At 42.0% G+C, this 16,529-nt stretch overlaps 1 protein-coding gene across 1 annotated transcript in view; it reads right to left on the bottom strand.

Moving 5' to 3' along the window:
• The window catches only part of ITGA2 (integrin subunit alpha 2), an 86,685-nt gene that overhangs the window by 34,002 nt on the left and 36,154 nt on the right, over positions 1 to 16,529 (bottom strand). The window contains exons 2-8 of the mRNA XM_075269561.1: positions 13,799 to 13,922; positions 6,162 to 6,265; positions 5,334 to 5,425; positions 2,742 to 2,856; positions 2,408 to 2,535; positions 541 to 689; positions 310 to 460 (exon numbers count right to left, since the gene is read on the bottom strand). Of these exons, the coding sequence (XP_075125662.1) occupies positions 310 to 460; positions 541 to 689; positions 2,408 to 2,535; positions 2,742 to 2,856; positions 5,334 to 5,425; positions 6,162 to 6,265; positions 13,799 to 13,922 (863 nt within the window). The remainder of the gene's footprint in view (positions 1 to 309; positions 461 to 540; positions 690 to 2,407; positions 2,536 to 2,741; positions 2,857 to 5,333; positions 5,426 to 6,161; positions 6,266 to 13,798; positions 13,923 to 16,529) is intronic.

Below are 16,529 nucleotides of genomic sequence, written 5' to 3'. Positions count from 1 at the left end.
AGCAAAACCTTCAATAAGTGAGTTCAAGTATTTTTGTCTGGTTGTACCACCCATGGACGTGGGCGTAACAAAAAGCTCATGAGCCTCATCATTCCCATCACTGGTGACAGCCGTGGCCAAAAGTTTCTATAAGATCTTATAGTCAATGGGGCAGATTTATTGATACTGACGTTTCCTATGCCAGTCTTCAAGCCCAAATAGGGTAAAGGCTCATTTGGATTTCCCTCCATATCACAATGAGCTTATTTTTGGAATAGATAAAGGAGCTGTATGTCATGGGACAAGCCCCTAAGATTAGGAATTACTTACCGCAATGCCAAACCTGGTGATTTTATCCTGTTCACAGCGTGAGATGACTTCTTTCAGTATTGCATTGTCGTGAGATTCGCCATCAGTAATGACCACCATCACCTTGTTGGCATTTGGCCGACCTCCATATTCAGCAGAGAACGCATACTGCCTGTCATGCATGGAGAAAGATGGTTACTAACTGGTTTACTAAACCCTGATGGTTCTAAAGCCGCCATGTTCTTGACATACCTGGTATAGTCAATAGCCTTGAACGTATTTGTCTGGTCTCCCCCCATCTGGGTGATGCTCGATATTGCACTTTTCATGGTTTCTTTATTCTTGTAGGTGTTCATTCTAAACATGACACTGGGATAGTTCCCATACTGTATGAGACTCACCTACAAAAAGTGTTGAAATAACATGTATGACAATAGATGATCATAGATGGTCCCACCCCCAAGGAGTCTAGAAGTCTATCTACTTCTATATACTTCTGACTAGCTACTTGTGTTATTGCTGATAGGATGTTAGTCAGACAATAAGCAGCTTTCCTGATTCTGCATCAAGGATCATTTTAGCTGCATCATATCCTGTATTTGGAGTTCAGTGTCCCTGGATCTCCTACATTATGTATACCTCAACTCTTCTCAGCTCTTTGTTGGATATTTTACAGTTACTTCTGGCAGAATTACATGTAAAGGCGGGTTCACACCTGCGCCTTTAGATAATTCGTCAGGTTTCTGTATTCTGCCCGAGAAACTGGACAGGAGACAGAAACCCGGTAGTCAGTTTTCAAACCCATTCACTTGAATGGGTTTGCAAAGTGATCGTCCTGAGCGTCTTGTGTCTGTCTGCGGCAAAACAGACACAAAGTCGGACATGCAGGACTTTGTGTCTGGTTAAAAGAAAACAGTTTCACCGTGGACAGTCACAAGATGCTCACAGGCGGTCACTTTGCAAACCCATTCAAATGAATGGGTTTGAAAACTGACTGCCGGGTTTCTGTCTCCTGTCCAGTTTCTCGGGTAACCGCAAAGCGGAGATCGGACGGAGGTGTGAACCCGCCCTAAGCAAACCAATAATAGTAGCAATAGATGGGGGAAGGCAGACTGCTCTGTACTGTACAAGCTCCCTACCTCACAGAGAAATGCAAAATGCGCTGCAGCCATAATGAGACTACTAACAGCAGAACATCTGATAGGAAACCACATATGACGATACAGCCAGAGAACAGATCACCCCACAGATGTTTCAACTTTTGATGAAACATAAGAAACCCATTAAAGGGATTCTACCATTAAACTACTTTTTTTTCTAATTACCACGTCAGAATAGCCTTAAGAAAGGCTATTCGTCTCCTACCTTTAGATGTGGTCTCCGCCGCTCCGTTCTGTAGAAATACCGCTTTTAACCGGTATGCAAATGAGCTCTCCGCAGCAATGAGGGCGGGCCCCAGCGCTGAAACACCGATGAGCGCATCCCCATTGCTGCCCGAGAGCTCTTTCCTGCGCCGCCTCCTTCTTCTGCAGCAACTCCGCCTCTTCTGGCTTCTCTTGCTCTTGTAGTTCTATACAGGAGCATAGAGAGGCCACCCCAAAATGGCCGCCGGCTCCTGTATTGAACTGCCATTTTGGGGTAGCCGCTCTTGCAGTTCAATACAGGAGCTGGCCGGCGGCCATTTTGGGGTGGCCTCTCTATGCTCCTATATAGAACTACAAGAGCAAGAGAAGCCAGAAGAGGCAGAGTTGCTGCAGAAGAAGGAGGCGGCGCAGGAAAGAGCTCTCGGGCAGCAATGGGGATGCGCTCATCGGTGTTTCAGCGCTGGAGCCCGCCCTCATTGCTGTGGAGAGCTCATTTGCATACCAGTTAAAACCGGTATTTCTACGGAACGGCGCGGTGGAGACCACGTCTAAAGGTAGGAGATTGAATAGCCTTTCTTAAGGCTATTCCGACGTGTTCATTAGAAAAAAAGGTAGTTTAATGGTAGAATCCCTTTAAATAGTTTGTGGCATAGTTTAACGGTAGTAATACAAATCTCACTCAGTACTGTACAAAATTTACTTATTTCAACCTAAAAATCCACATGGCACAATTATATATTTGATGCTAGCAATACCTGAGTCTTGGTTGGTCCAATGTCTAAGCCCTCCACAAATTTCTCCAAAAAATTCCGCACAGCTGACCAGGGGTAGATACTGTTCGAACCGTCACACACAATAGCAATGTCAATGTAAGAGGAACAGGCTAAAGGGCAAAACATATCGTATTAAATATATATATATATATATATATATATATATACTGCTCCATTCATTCTCAAATGACATGATATTACATATTACACTAGGATTCTATAAAATTATACAGAATATTCATCATAATAATAATGTCTCTATGATATTCTATGACATTCCTCTTGGATATGAACACGATTTACATGTTTCACTTACTTTGAAGAGCTGGAGAGAAGCTTCTTAGGACTTGGAAGGACGGACCGATGTCAGTGCACACCCCTGTAGCATAATACGTCTTTCCACACTGCTGTGCCCATAAGGGGCCACATGTCTAGAAAGAAGAAACAAAAACATATTATTATTATTATTTATTTATATAGCACCATCAATTCCATGGTGCTTTACATTTGGAGGTTACATACAATACACAGAATATACAGGTAGATATAATGCTAACAATGACTGACTGGCACAGTGGGGTAGAGGGCCCTGCCCGCGAGGGCTTACAATCTATATATTGACTGACCATAGCTGCAGTTACTGTATATGTTCCTAACAGGTATCATGTAACTGTGATCATGTGCTTTATATAAGTATATCCCATGATACAAGACGCTAAGGAGGGGCATAATTGAGGGGTGCAGAGGACGCAGTCACATGAGGGCCCAGGAGCCTTAGGCCCGGTTCAGATGTTGTAAAATGAAGGTGAATTTGAGGCCGACTTCCGTCTCAGATCCCTCTTCATTGTAGAAGTATAGCATCGGCCTTCCATCCATGGGGAACCTTGAGCCGTGGAGCCATAAGGTCATCCCAAATGAGAAGATAGTACAATAAAGAATATATTATGGTTGGGGGGCCCATCACAAATTTTGCTTTTGGGCCCAGAGCTTGATGATATGCCCCTGACCAGGGGCGTAACTACCACCATAGCAGCAGAGGCAACTGCCACAGGGCCCTGGACATTAGAGGGCCCGGTGACAGCCGCTACTGCTGCGTTTTTTTTTGTTGTTGTTTTTTTTAATAGGCCGTTACAGGCCCTATTTACTTACCGATCCTGACTGGGCCGGGATCGGTAAGTGACACCGCGGGCCCCACAAATACTATCATTATACTCGGGGGCCCGGGAGAAGTAAGAAACATAAAAAACACTGTTACTTACCTCTCCATGATCCTGCCAGGCCTCCTTCCTAGTTGTCTGACGTCTCTGACGTCACATGAACCCGGCCTGCGTCCCGGGTCATGTGACGTCCGATGTCATTGAAGAAGGATGGCAGCTGAGGCTGACAGCTGGGGGACAGCTAAGAAACAGTAGTTTTTTATGTTTTTACTCTCCTGGGTCTCCGATTATTATACTCTGGGGTCTGAAAAGACCCCAGAGTATAATAATTGTTTATGGGTGTCCACAGTGGGACATAATAGTGTGTGCAGGGGCCACTATGGGGGATAATACTGTGTACAGGGGACACTATGGGGGATAATACTGTGCAGGTGCACTATGGGGCATAATATTGTGTGAATGGGCCACTATGGGGGATAATACTGTGTGCAGGGGCCACTAAGGGAAATAATACTGTGTGCAGGGGCCACTATGGGGGATAATACTGTGTGCAGGGGCCACTAAGGGACATAATAGAGGGCGCAGGAATGCGGAGAAGGGGGTCGGTCAAAAGTTCGCCACGGGGCCCCGCCATTCCTAGTTAAGCCACTGCCCCTGACTCTAATGAAGGGAAATTAGGTTAATCTGGGCCACATAGTCTGAGTCTGTTGTATTCATGTGAATGACAGGTTAAGGTCATGGAAAATCTATGAACCTTCCTGACCACCACTGCCTAGTATTGTTAAATGTGTTTTCCCATACCATAATTGTAATATAGCCACAGGATATGCCATAAATGTCCCATAGATGTCGTTACCACCCCTGGGACTTGCACTTGCAGTATATTGAGAGTAGGGGTCCCTGACCCCATCCTGTCTCCATGTACAGCTGTTTCTGTGATGGAAGAAACTCATAACTCTCAGAAGAGCGTTGTGCGTCTATCCCAAGCAGGCCTTAAAGATGGGAATACCTCTCCAGTCTCACATGGAATACAATTTCGAGCAGACTTCCAGTAAACTAGATTTTGTCTTCTTTGTGACCTAAAAACTAGAGAGGAGTAAACTGCTTCGCATGGAGCCAGATTTGACCCAAATTTTCCAAAGGTTTCGATTTGACCTGAACATGCGTCCCATGTGGCCATTGACACCCAGTCACAGACCACAGTGGTGACCTCAGGGTTCGGGTTGAGCCCAAAATTTTGTCATTGTGAATCGGTTCACACATCTCAGTAAGATACCCAAGAGTAGAATAATTTCACTTGTAGTTTGTGAAGAACTTATTCAACCCAAAGCTAGACTTTGGGTTAAATTGCCCAAACCCGAAAACAAACATATCCATCTCTTCTAGAGACAGGGGCAGTGTTACCCACCAATTAACCCAAGAAATAGATTAGCCACATGGGTTCTTTTTGGCCTTCTTCAGGATCAACACTATAGGATTTATAGGTTGGACTTGATGGACCAGTGTCTTCATCAAACCTCATCTACTATGTAGCTATATACTATGTATAGGTGCACTAAGGGGGCAGTATATTATGTGTAGCGACAATAAGGAAACAGTATACTATGTATAGGTGCACTAAGGGGGCAGTATATTATGTGTAGCGACAATAAGGAAGCAGCATACTATGTATAGGTGCACTAAGGGGGCAGTATTAGGTGGGCCCCCATATATAACTTTGCTTGGGGGTGCTCAAAGATGCAAAATAATACCAGAAATCCTCCTGTATCTCCATTCCGTATCAATGTCAGCCCAAGATTCATCTCCTCCTTTACCTCAGTAACATTTGGGATCACAGTTGCACCTGCAAAATGAATAAGTACCTAATTATTATCATTGACTATTATAGAAGAAATGTTAGAGGTGTAGACTAGGTCAGAGTCAGCAGAGTCATCTCATTATCATTATAGGGAAGTGAAGTTAAAAGGTTATTCCCATGTTATAAATGTTATGGGGCTGCTGGGCCTGCAGTCTCCCCATAACAGTGAATGGGCACCATCGTGAAAACGCACTGTTGCTTCATTTACGAGGAGAATTTTTAGTCCCTTGTTCTTCTGAACATTGGAGAACCCATATCGGACCCCCAGCGATCTGACACTTATCCCCTATACTTTATTAAATGTCCACATGGTATTTGCCATTAGCGACATAGCTATAGGGGGTACACTGCTAGTGGTTGCTTCCGGGCCCTGAACCCTGCGGGGGGGCCCTAAAGATCCCTCTGCCATATAAAATACACTGTTATTCTAAATGTCTCATGGTAGGTAAGGGCTCATTACAGATTTTGCATTGGGGCCAAGGAGTTTGAAGTTACTGTCCTGCCATTGTAGGGAACCCCATACTGCAGGTTGTATACTTTAACTGTAAAGAATCCTTTCCTATATAGACACCTTACTACCCTCTGTAAACGCCTCTTTATGGGAGGAAGAAAGGTGTTTACGCATCTATGAGAGGGAAGGGCTGTAAAAGAGAGTCTATCATTACGTATGTCTAGAGATTCCAAAATAGGTCATAGACTTATAGTGATAGGAAGGACTTACTTGGAAGGTTCATTTTCTCGCACCTTTGTGAGCTAAGAGGACATTTATAGACATCTCCCATCCTGTTCAGGGGATAGCCGCTCCAAGGAGAACTCACCAGTAACCTAAGTGAGGAGAAGTGTCAAGTTAAACTTTGCTACATCTGTACACAAAACTCAATTTGGCAGGAGGAGTGAGGTCTTCCTTGGACTAGCATATCAGACATTATGGTGCACCAAAGATGTTCCACATGCGGTGTGCCCCTTAATACATTTTGCATATAGAATAAAAGTGGCATATAAAGCGCCAGTCTTTGTAAACTCCTTACCCTCCACCTTACCCTTCAAGAATAGGCACATTTTACGTAGAATTGCTATTCTGTATGTCAACCAAAACGGTGCCCCCTACAGTCCATGAAGGGAGTAAGCTGGTAGCCTAGAAACCCACTATTAGTTTGGCTTTACACTAACGTTATTTAATGTCAATTGCTCTCATCTGTTTGCAGGAAACCCTTTTTTTCGGGAGCCTCCTCCAGTTTTTTAAGGGGAACAACCAATTTAAGGTCTGGCCTACTTGATGTGCTATACAATATATGCCCAAAGACTTCTAAGATCTCCCGCCTACGTATGAGCGGCACCAGCAAGAAGGTCATCAGTCAAAACGGTGAAGGAGACTGCCCCCTAGTGTGCAGTGCAGTGAGGGCCCTGTCATTTGCACACTCATCTGCTGGACTTCCTTCTGTAATAGATTTCTTGTCTTACCGCATTTCTAGTAGTACGATGAACGTTGTCGCTTCTCTCTGTGTGCGTGTAACGTGTTATACAGAGGAGCCGAGATCTAAACCAGATGGACCTATTACAGGGTATTATGTATATTGTGTATAACCCCCCGACAGGCTTTACACAGAGACATCCGTAGGTTTCCCAATAAAAAGTTCAGGATAGATAAAGTAACCCATAAAGTGCCAGTGTCTAGAACAGCTGACATTCTATACAAATATCCTAAATCTTCTGAAGCAGTGAAGGGTTGTGCCGTTATAGACACTTATTCCCTATCCACAGGTCAGGGGATAAGTGTCTGATCGCTGGGACGAGTGATCAGGAGGAAAGGGGACTGAAGTCCCCCGAAAGGCTCCTAGTAAATGGATTGCCAGTGCGCGTGTCTAACCTGATCTCCATTGACTGCTGGGACTACAATCTCCCACAGCCCCATAGAAGTGTATGGAGCACCAGTAGAACTTGAAATTTTTGACCACCCACAAATTATTATTTTACTCTGGGGTCTGTTCACACCACAGAGTGTAATGAGTGAAGAACCAGGGGAGGGGATGAAACATAATAAACAACAGTATTACTCACCTCTCCTGGGCTCCAACATCTCTTTGGGCCTCTTCAATAACGTCACAGCCTGCTGAGGCCAGTAGTTAGGCCTCAATGGTCACGTGGGTTATTCTGGTGTCATACATTGTGACACCAGTGTGACCCATGTAAGCCAGCGCCGCACCTCCCATGAGGCGACCTGAAGCGAGCGCTTCAGGCGGCGCTATGCCAGGGCCTCAGGGAGGGCGACATTTTTGCTAACCTAAGCCAGTCCAGAACAAGCTGTCCTGGACTGGCTTAGCACCGAGCAGTGGTTTGGGGAGGCCACTGGAGCAGCGCTGCTCCAGCAGCCTCCTCTCATGCTCAGGCAGAGAGCAGGCAGTCTCCGGGCCTGCTCTCTGCCGGCGAATGGTGCTAAGCCCCGCCCCCTTCTATTCACCACGCCCCTCCGCTCAGCCATGCCCCCGCTCCTCCCCCTCCCCCGGAAGGGGGGGGGCGGCTTTCTGTAGTTCGCCTCGGGCGGCGAAAGGGGCAGGTTCTCCCCTGATGTAACCGCTAAGCCTCTTCTGTCTATGATGTTATTGAAGAGGACTAAAGACATGCCAGAGCCCAGGAGAGGTAAGTAACACATTTTTTTATGTTTGACCACTCCCCTGGGCCTCTGCTCATTACACCCCACAGTATCAGTTTTATTTTGGATGTGTTGAGACTGAAATAAAGCTGTAGACAAATCTTGTGAAACAAATCTCACAAGGTTCGCCTCAAATAACTACATTTAGTGTCTCAGCCCTACTTACCAATCCCTGCTCTTGCCCATGGCTGTCTTTGCATCCCCTTCAGCCTCCAAGAGGCCCTGTGCACCGCGCTGAATAGTGTCAGTAACGTAATGGCACTGTTCAACATCAATGATGTGATGTGGGACATACAGGGCCCCTAGAGGGCTGAAGACCCCCTGCAGCAGTCACTTCATTTACATCACAACTGGCCAGGACTATGCTGTAAAGCATATCAATATGATCCCATGTACACGACAGAATGTGCATCTGATGTGGGGCCAAGAACTCCAAAACTCAGTGGCAGTCAAGTGTGTTCCATTATGTATTCATGTCTATGGGGTCTATGGATTCATTCTATTCTGATGACACTGAGGAGGATAGGACCTTCTCTATAGTTATCCCTGTCATCAGAACACAATGGATCCCCTATGGAAACCCCCCTAGACATGAATGTATAATGTAATGCACCTGAATATCATGTGCATATTAACAGAGCAGTGGAGAGACTCAGGCAAGGTGGCCGCCCCTGTAATTATGTACAGAAAATAGAATAAGATACCGCATATACTCGAGTATAAGCCGACCCGAATATAAGCCGAGGCCCCTAATTTTACCACAAAAAGCTGGGAAAACTTATTGACTCGAGTATAAGTCAAGGGGGGAAAATGCAGCAGCTACTGGAAAATTAAAAAAATTAAAATGGTCAGAGTTTTTGGGTGCAGTAGTTGCTGGGGAAGGGGAGGGGGTGTTTTGGTTGTGTCTGCCCCTTCCCTGAAATTGAGGACTGGTTTTTTTTTCCCCACTTGGAATTCAGCCTGACTGTATAGGGGATCTGCAGTGCTCCTATTAACCCCTTCCTGACGGAACAGGAGCACTGCAGATCCCCTATATTCAGTAGACCGGGAACTTTCAGACACAGGGAGACCTAATGTGTTTGTGTTTCATAGTAATTTTCTACTTTTGTATGTATTCTAGGGAAAGGAGGGATTTACAATTTTTTTAAAATTTTCTTTAAAGACTAAAAAAAAGAAAAAAATTTTTTTTTTGCTGACTCGAGTTTGAGTCGAGGGGGGCTTTTTCAGCACAAAAACTGTGCTGAAAAATTAGGCTTATACTCGAGTATATACGGTAAATACAAACAGACTAGAAAAAGACTGATAAATTTCACTATCTGGTTTTAAGAAATAAATACAAAAATTGTGACACATTACATTAAAAATTAAAAAATTGTACCATGGCCGTTATGCCTGTAACTCTAAGCTTTTGGGTGGTAATAGCACAATTAAGAGCTTTTATAGTAATAAAAACAAATGCAATGTATTTGATGGAAAAACCACATAATGTATCTCATCCTGTATACTGGGAAATGTATACACTGCCTGTAACATCCTGTCATGTATTAGTACTGAATGTCTAAATAGTCTAGGCCCGCATTCACACATCTCCTGCAGTGACGCTCTTCACATTGTGTACATTTGCTCTTTATGGTCTGAAGTTTGCATTAAAAAAAAAAAAAAAAAAATTAATTAATGCTTTTTTTTTTTCCAAACAACCTCATAGATAAAGAAAATAAGATTATAAACCACACACATACAGCGAATACCATACAAACCAATGATCTTAAACGGTCACTCCCTTCTTTTAAACTAAGAATTTAGACTCAAATTATTTTATGCTAAACATAAAGATTTTTTATGATTTCAATCGTAATTATCCATGTCGTTATATAGATTGTAAGCCCTCGCGGGCAGGGCCCTCTACCCCACTGTGCCAGTCGGTCATTGTTAGTATTATATCTACCTGTATATTCTGTGTATTGTATGTAACCCCCAAATTGTATGTAACCCCCAAATGTAAAGCACCATGGAATTAATGGTTCTATATATATATATATAAATAAATAATAATAATAATAATAATAATATATATATATATATATATATATATATATATATATATATATATATATAAAATAAATTATATCCTGCATTTTTCACTATGACCACTAAGCCTAACAATAAGAAAACCCTTGCCAATTACAGGTTTTCTTTGCAGCAGTCATCATATTTGTGTCACAGGCAGGATTACAACTATAGAAGACTAGCTTTTACCCGCGACTTCGTCTGCGGTGAGTTGAGTATTGGGCGGACACAGACGTGTGAAACTGTAAAAGTGCTTTAAAAAGTTTGGTGGGCTAGCAAATGTGATTTGATGTGTTATATTGTGTATGTTGTGATACAGACAATATGATGTGTTATACAGCCTGTGTACAGGAGTATATATGTATCAGGTACTGTATATAGCAGTGATAGGAGATACATGTAATTATATAGTATATACAGCCTGTGTACAGGAGTATATATGTATCAGGCACTGTATATAGCAGTGATAGGTAATACATGTAATTATATAGTATATACAGTCTGTGTACAGGAGTATATATGTATCAGGCACTGTATATAGCAGTGATAGGTAATACATGTAATTATATAGTATATACAGCCTGTGTACAGGAGTATATATGTATCAGGTACTGTATATAGCAGTGATAGGAGATGCATGTAATTATATAGTATATACAGCCTGTGTACAGGAGTATATATGTATCAGGCACTGTATATAGCAGTGATAGGAGACACATGTAATTATATAGTATATACAGTCTGTGTACAGGAGTATATATGTATCAGGCACTGTATATAGCAGTGATAGGTAATACATGTAATTATATAGTATATACAGCCTGTGTACAGGAGTATATATGTATCAGGTACTGTATATAGCAGTGATAGGTAATACATGTAATTATATAGTATATACAGTCTGTGTACAGGAGTATATATGTATCAGGTACTGTATATAGCAGTGATAGGAGATGCATGTAATTATATAGTATATACAGTCTGTGTACAGGAGTATATATGTATCAGGTACTGTATATAGCAGTGATAGGAGACACATGTAATTATATAGTATATACAGTCTGTGTACAGGAGTATATATGTATCAGGCACTGTATATAGCAGTGATAGGTAATACATGTAATTATATAGTATATACAGCCTGTGTACAGGAGTATATATGTATCAGGTACTGTATATAGCAGTGATAGGTAATACATGTAATTATATAGTATATACAGTCTGTGTACAGGAGTATATATGTATCAGGTACTGTATATAGCAGTGATAGGAGATGCATGTAATTATATAGTATATACAGCCTGTGTACAGGAGTATATATGTATCAGGCACTGTATATAGCAGTGATAGGTAATACATGTAATTATATAGTATATACAGCCTGTGTACAGGAGTATATATGTATCAGGTACTGTATATAGCAGTGATAGGAGATACATGTAATTATATAGTATATACAGCCTGTGTACAGGAGTGTATATGTATCAGGTACTGTATATAGCAGTGATAGGTAATACATGTAATTATGTAGTATATACAGTCTGTGTACAGGAGTATATATGTATCAGGCACTGTATATAGCAGTGATAGGTAATACATGTAATTATATAGTATATACAGCCTGTGTACAGGAGTATATATGTATCAGGTACTGTATATAGCAGTGATAGGAGATACATGTAATTACAATGTGATGTGTTGTATTGTGTATGTATAGTGGAAAGCTCTATGTAAATGTGAGTGAGTAGAGTGAGGGCGACTCCTGAGGTGACAGTAGGGAGTGTGCAGGCAGGTTGAGGCAGGAAATGCCAGGCAGTGTGTGTGAGTCTATAGCTGGGGCTAGGAGTCCTGCTTTTGTGAGTCTCCTGCTAGGAAGCCATGTTGTTTAGTGGCACCAAAAGTAGCCTGTGACTCAATCCTGAGGGAAAACTATGTTTGTGGAAAATTGCACGCAAATCCGTCCAGGCGTTTTAGCGTGATTGAGAAACAAACATCCAAACTCACAAACATCCAAACACACAAACTTTCACATTTATAATATTAGTAGGATAACAACTCCATAGATAAGACCACTGAGCCATCATTACAACAACTACTGACTATAGATGATGTCACATTTTATATCCCCCCCCAAAAAAAATTGAAAAGTGATCGATTTCATTAACTAGTTTTAATAATTAAGAAAAATGGTGATAACTTCACTTTAAAGGATTTGTCCAGTCAGGTGCTCAGAAAGGATTTGTATGTCAGTATCTATAGGGAATGCTTAGCTGATATGTTTGTCCGCCAGGTCTTGCTCCTTGGCTCCTTCTTATTAGAGTCCTGTGACTTGTGACCATAACTGTCTACAGGGAGTCTGAGACACACCCCCTGGCTTGCGATTGGTTCAGACCTGCTTACAATCACCATCTTTAATTGTATAGTGTAACTTTATTTAAATAGACAGAGACAGTTATACTTACACAAATGTCCTATGGGAGCCGCTGTACAATCTGGTGGCCCAGTCGGCCCCTCCTCAACTCCTACTTAAAGGGGTTGTCTAGTTTTTATAAACATGTATGTGGAAGAACCATAGTTGGTCTCCCAGGTACCGGTTATATTATGTCACAGACGTGATAAAATGGTGATTACCATACCAGGGGTTTTAGGAGAGGATACAGATTTACAAACAGCTACTTATGGTAAACCATCATTATAAGATGTACATGCTGTACTTAAGTATATTATATATATTTTAACATGCAAAATGGCCGCCATTTATCACAGTGTACATTACTCATGAGGAAAGAGAGGGGTTCAGGCCGTCACCATGAACCGACCACAGGGTAGGCACCCTCGGGCTTACAGACATACTACAGAAATTCAGAAAGTAGTATGATTAAAGGGGATGTCCAGGATTATAAAGCTACGACTGCGTTCCGCTCAAAGTACTACGTTTCACGTCAATGGAGACGACCCGCAATACTAGGGCGTTGGCGTGACCGGCGCTCCATTTGCTGCTATGGGGTATCGGGCCGTAACAAATTATAGTCCTGACAGCCCCATAGCAGTGAATGGAGCCCCCATGATGCAAGTGGTTGGATTTACTGTGCGAGGACCACTAAGGCTAGGTTCACATCTGCATTGGAGTCTCCATCTAAAATCGGCAGATTGAAAAGTCCAAAAGGGCAAGAAATCCAAGGACACCCGGTGGACCGCATTATAGCGCACCCATTAAAGTCTATGGGGTCCATGGGTAACCGCTTTTTTAACGAACATACTCTTTTGAGTCCCCGTGCGGACTCAAACGAAAGAGAGTCAGATGCTAGTGTGACCCTAGCATAAGGGGCATTATACTATGTGGGGGCCACAGAGGGGGCATTATAGATGGTGCAGGTTCAGGTATGTCTAAGTAATGGTGATCGGGGGGGGGGGGCACTTAGAGAACTAAGCACAGATCCACTGTAGATGTAGGCTTGCTCCAATCCATCTGTCTCTTCATATCATCCCAGACAGACTGGATGATATTGAGATCAGATTCCATTTCTGAAAGGATATTTACTTTGCAGTATGTTTTTCCCCCCATCATGCCTAAATCTTTTGCACAACAATGTATACGGACATTACGTTACATGTAAATACAAATGTGGGTTGGTGCTCACCAGTTTCCATCTTGGTTAGTAAATTGTTGTACTGCATAACCGAATTGTACGCCTGGTGGTCCGGAATACATTTTATTCCCTGAGAATCCGATATTGTATGAATGGCAGCATCTCCAAAAAGCACCTAAAAAGACAAGTATATAGAAGAAAGACTTAAAGGAGGCAACAGATGACATAAAGAACCACAAGGTTACACAAGCCGTGTACAATATCACAGTAAGGGTTATAGCAGTTTGTCATAATAAGTCACTTAGGCAGAAAAGTCCCCGGCTGGTGCCGGGAATGGGGGATGTACGGAGGGGCTGCGGCACGGCACACATTTCCAATATACTGGAGCGAGTTATAATGAATATGTTGGGTTGGGGCGTCTGCTCTCCCCACATTCGCACAATGTGACAAGGCACAAAACAGACACTGTGCTGCATGTTTGGTGCAAGAAAAGGCCTATATTTGTATAATGTATATATTTATATTGTATATTTGTATAATTTATATTATATTATGATTATTTTTATTATATTTTTGTATTACTCATATTATATATTAGTATCATTTATATTATATATGTTTATTATTTCTATTTTATATTTGTACTAGCTGGTACCCGCGACTTCGTCTGCGGTGATTGTAGCAGTGGGTATATACAGTCCTATGAAAAAGTTTGGGCACCCCTATTAATCTTAATTATTTTTAGTTCTAAATATTTTGGAGTTTGCAGCAGCCATTTCAGTTTGATATATCTAATAACTGATGGACACAGTAATATTTCAGGATTGAAATGAGGTTTATTGTACTAACAGAAAATGTGCAATATGCATTAAACCTAAATTTGACCGGTGCAAAAGTATGGGCACCTCAACAGAAAAGTGACATTAATATTTAGTAAATCCTCCTTTTGCAGAGATAGCAGCCTCTAGAAGCTTCCTGGAGCTTTTAATCAGTTCCTGGATCCTGGATGAAGGTATTTTGGACCATTCCTCTTTACAAAACAATTCAAGTTCAGTTAAGTTTGATGGTCGCCGAGCATGGACAGCCCGCTTCAAATCATCCCACAGATGTTCAATGATATTCAGGTCTGGGGACTGGGATGGCCATTCCAGAACATTGTAATTGTTCCTCTGCATGAATGTCTGAGTCGATTTGGAGCGGTGTTTTGGATCATTGTCTTGCTGAAATATCCATCCCCGGCGTAACTTCAACTTCGTCACTGATTCTTGAACATTATTCTCAAGAATCTGCTGATACTGAGTGGAATCCATGCGACCCTCAACTGTATCAAGATTCCCGGTGCCGGCATTGGCCACACAGCCCCAAAGCATGATGGAACCTCCACTAAATTTTATAGTGGGTAGCATGTGTTTTTCTTGGAATTCTGTTTTTCTTGGACGCCATGCATAACGCCTTTTTGTATGACCAAACAACTCAATCTTTGTTTCATCAGTCCACAGGACCTTCTTCCAAAATGAAGCTGGCTTGTCCAAATGTGCTTTTGCATACTTCAGGCAACTCTGTTTGTGGCGTGCTTGCAGAAGCGGCTTCTTTCTCATCACTCTCCCATACAGCTTCTCCTTGTGCAAAGTGCGCTGTATTATTATACGATGCACAGTGACATCATCTGCAGCAAGATGATGCTGCAGCTCTTTGGAGGTGGTCTGTGGATTGTCCTTCACTGTTCTCACCATTCTTCTTCTCTGCCTTTCTGATATATTTCTTAGCCTGCCACTTCTGGGCTTAACAGGAACTGTCCCTGTGGTCTTCCATTTCCTTACTATGTTCCTCACAGTGGAAACTGACAGGTTAAATCTCTGAGACAACTTGTTGTATCCTTCCCCTGAACAACTATGTTGAACAATCTTTGTTTTCAGATCATTTGAGAGCGGGCTGTCCATGCTCGGCGACCATCAAACTTAACTGAACTTGAATTGTTTTGTAAAGAGGAATGGTCCAAAATACCTTCATCCAGGATCCAGGAACTGATTAAAAGCTACAGTAAGCGACTAGAGGCTGTTATCTTTGCAAAAGGAGGATCTACTAAATATTAATGTCACTTTTCTGTTGAGGTGCCCATACTTTTGCACTGGTCAAATTTAGGTTTAATGCATATTGCACATTTTCTGTTAGTACAATAAATCTCATTTCAATCCTGAAATATTACTGTGTCCATCAGTTATTAGATATATCAAACTGAAATGGCTGTTGCAAACACCAAAATATTTAGAACTAAAAATAATTAAGATTAATAGGGGTGCCCAAACTTTTTCATAGGACTGTACAGGTGCAGGTAAGGTTTTCGTACTGTGTATAAGGGATGGGATATGAAATGTAAGTTTGTATCGTTTTTGCTTTAATTCAGAGAATACGTCAGACTTTTGTGTTGAAGTTAATTTGTATTTGAGCTGCTATATATACGGTGTTGTGAGAAACTTTACATAGTGACTTTGGGACAGAAGTATTTGAAGTTAACCCTTTCCCGCCGATGGCATTTTTTGATTTTGGTTTTTGACTCCCCTCCTTCTAAACCCCATAACTTTTTTATTTCTCCGCTCCCAGAGCCATATGAGGTCTTAATTTTTTTGGGACAAATTTTTCTTCATGATGCCGCCATTATTTATTCTATATAATGTACTGGGAAGCAGGGAAAAAATTCAGAATGGGGTGGAGTTGAAGAAAAAATGCATTTCTGCGACTTTCTTACGGGCTTTGGTTTTACGGCGTTCACTGTGCAACCAAA

This window comes from Leptodactylus fuscus, chromosome 1 (genome assembly GCF_031893055.1).
Source record: "Leptodactylus fuscus isolate aLepFus1 chromosome 1, aLepFus1.hap2, whole genome shotgun sequence".
Lineage (NCBI taxonomy): Eukaryota > Metazoa > Chordata > Amphibia > Anura > Leptodactylidae > Leptodactylus > Leptodactylus fuscus.
The sequence above is the reverse complement of the archived record's forward strand: the minus strand, read 5'-3'. Positions and strand labels throughout refer to the sequence as shown.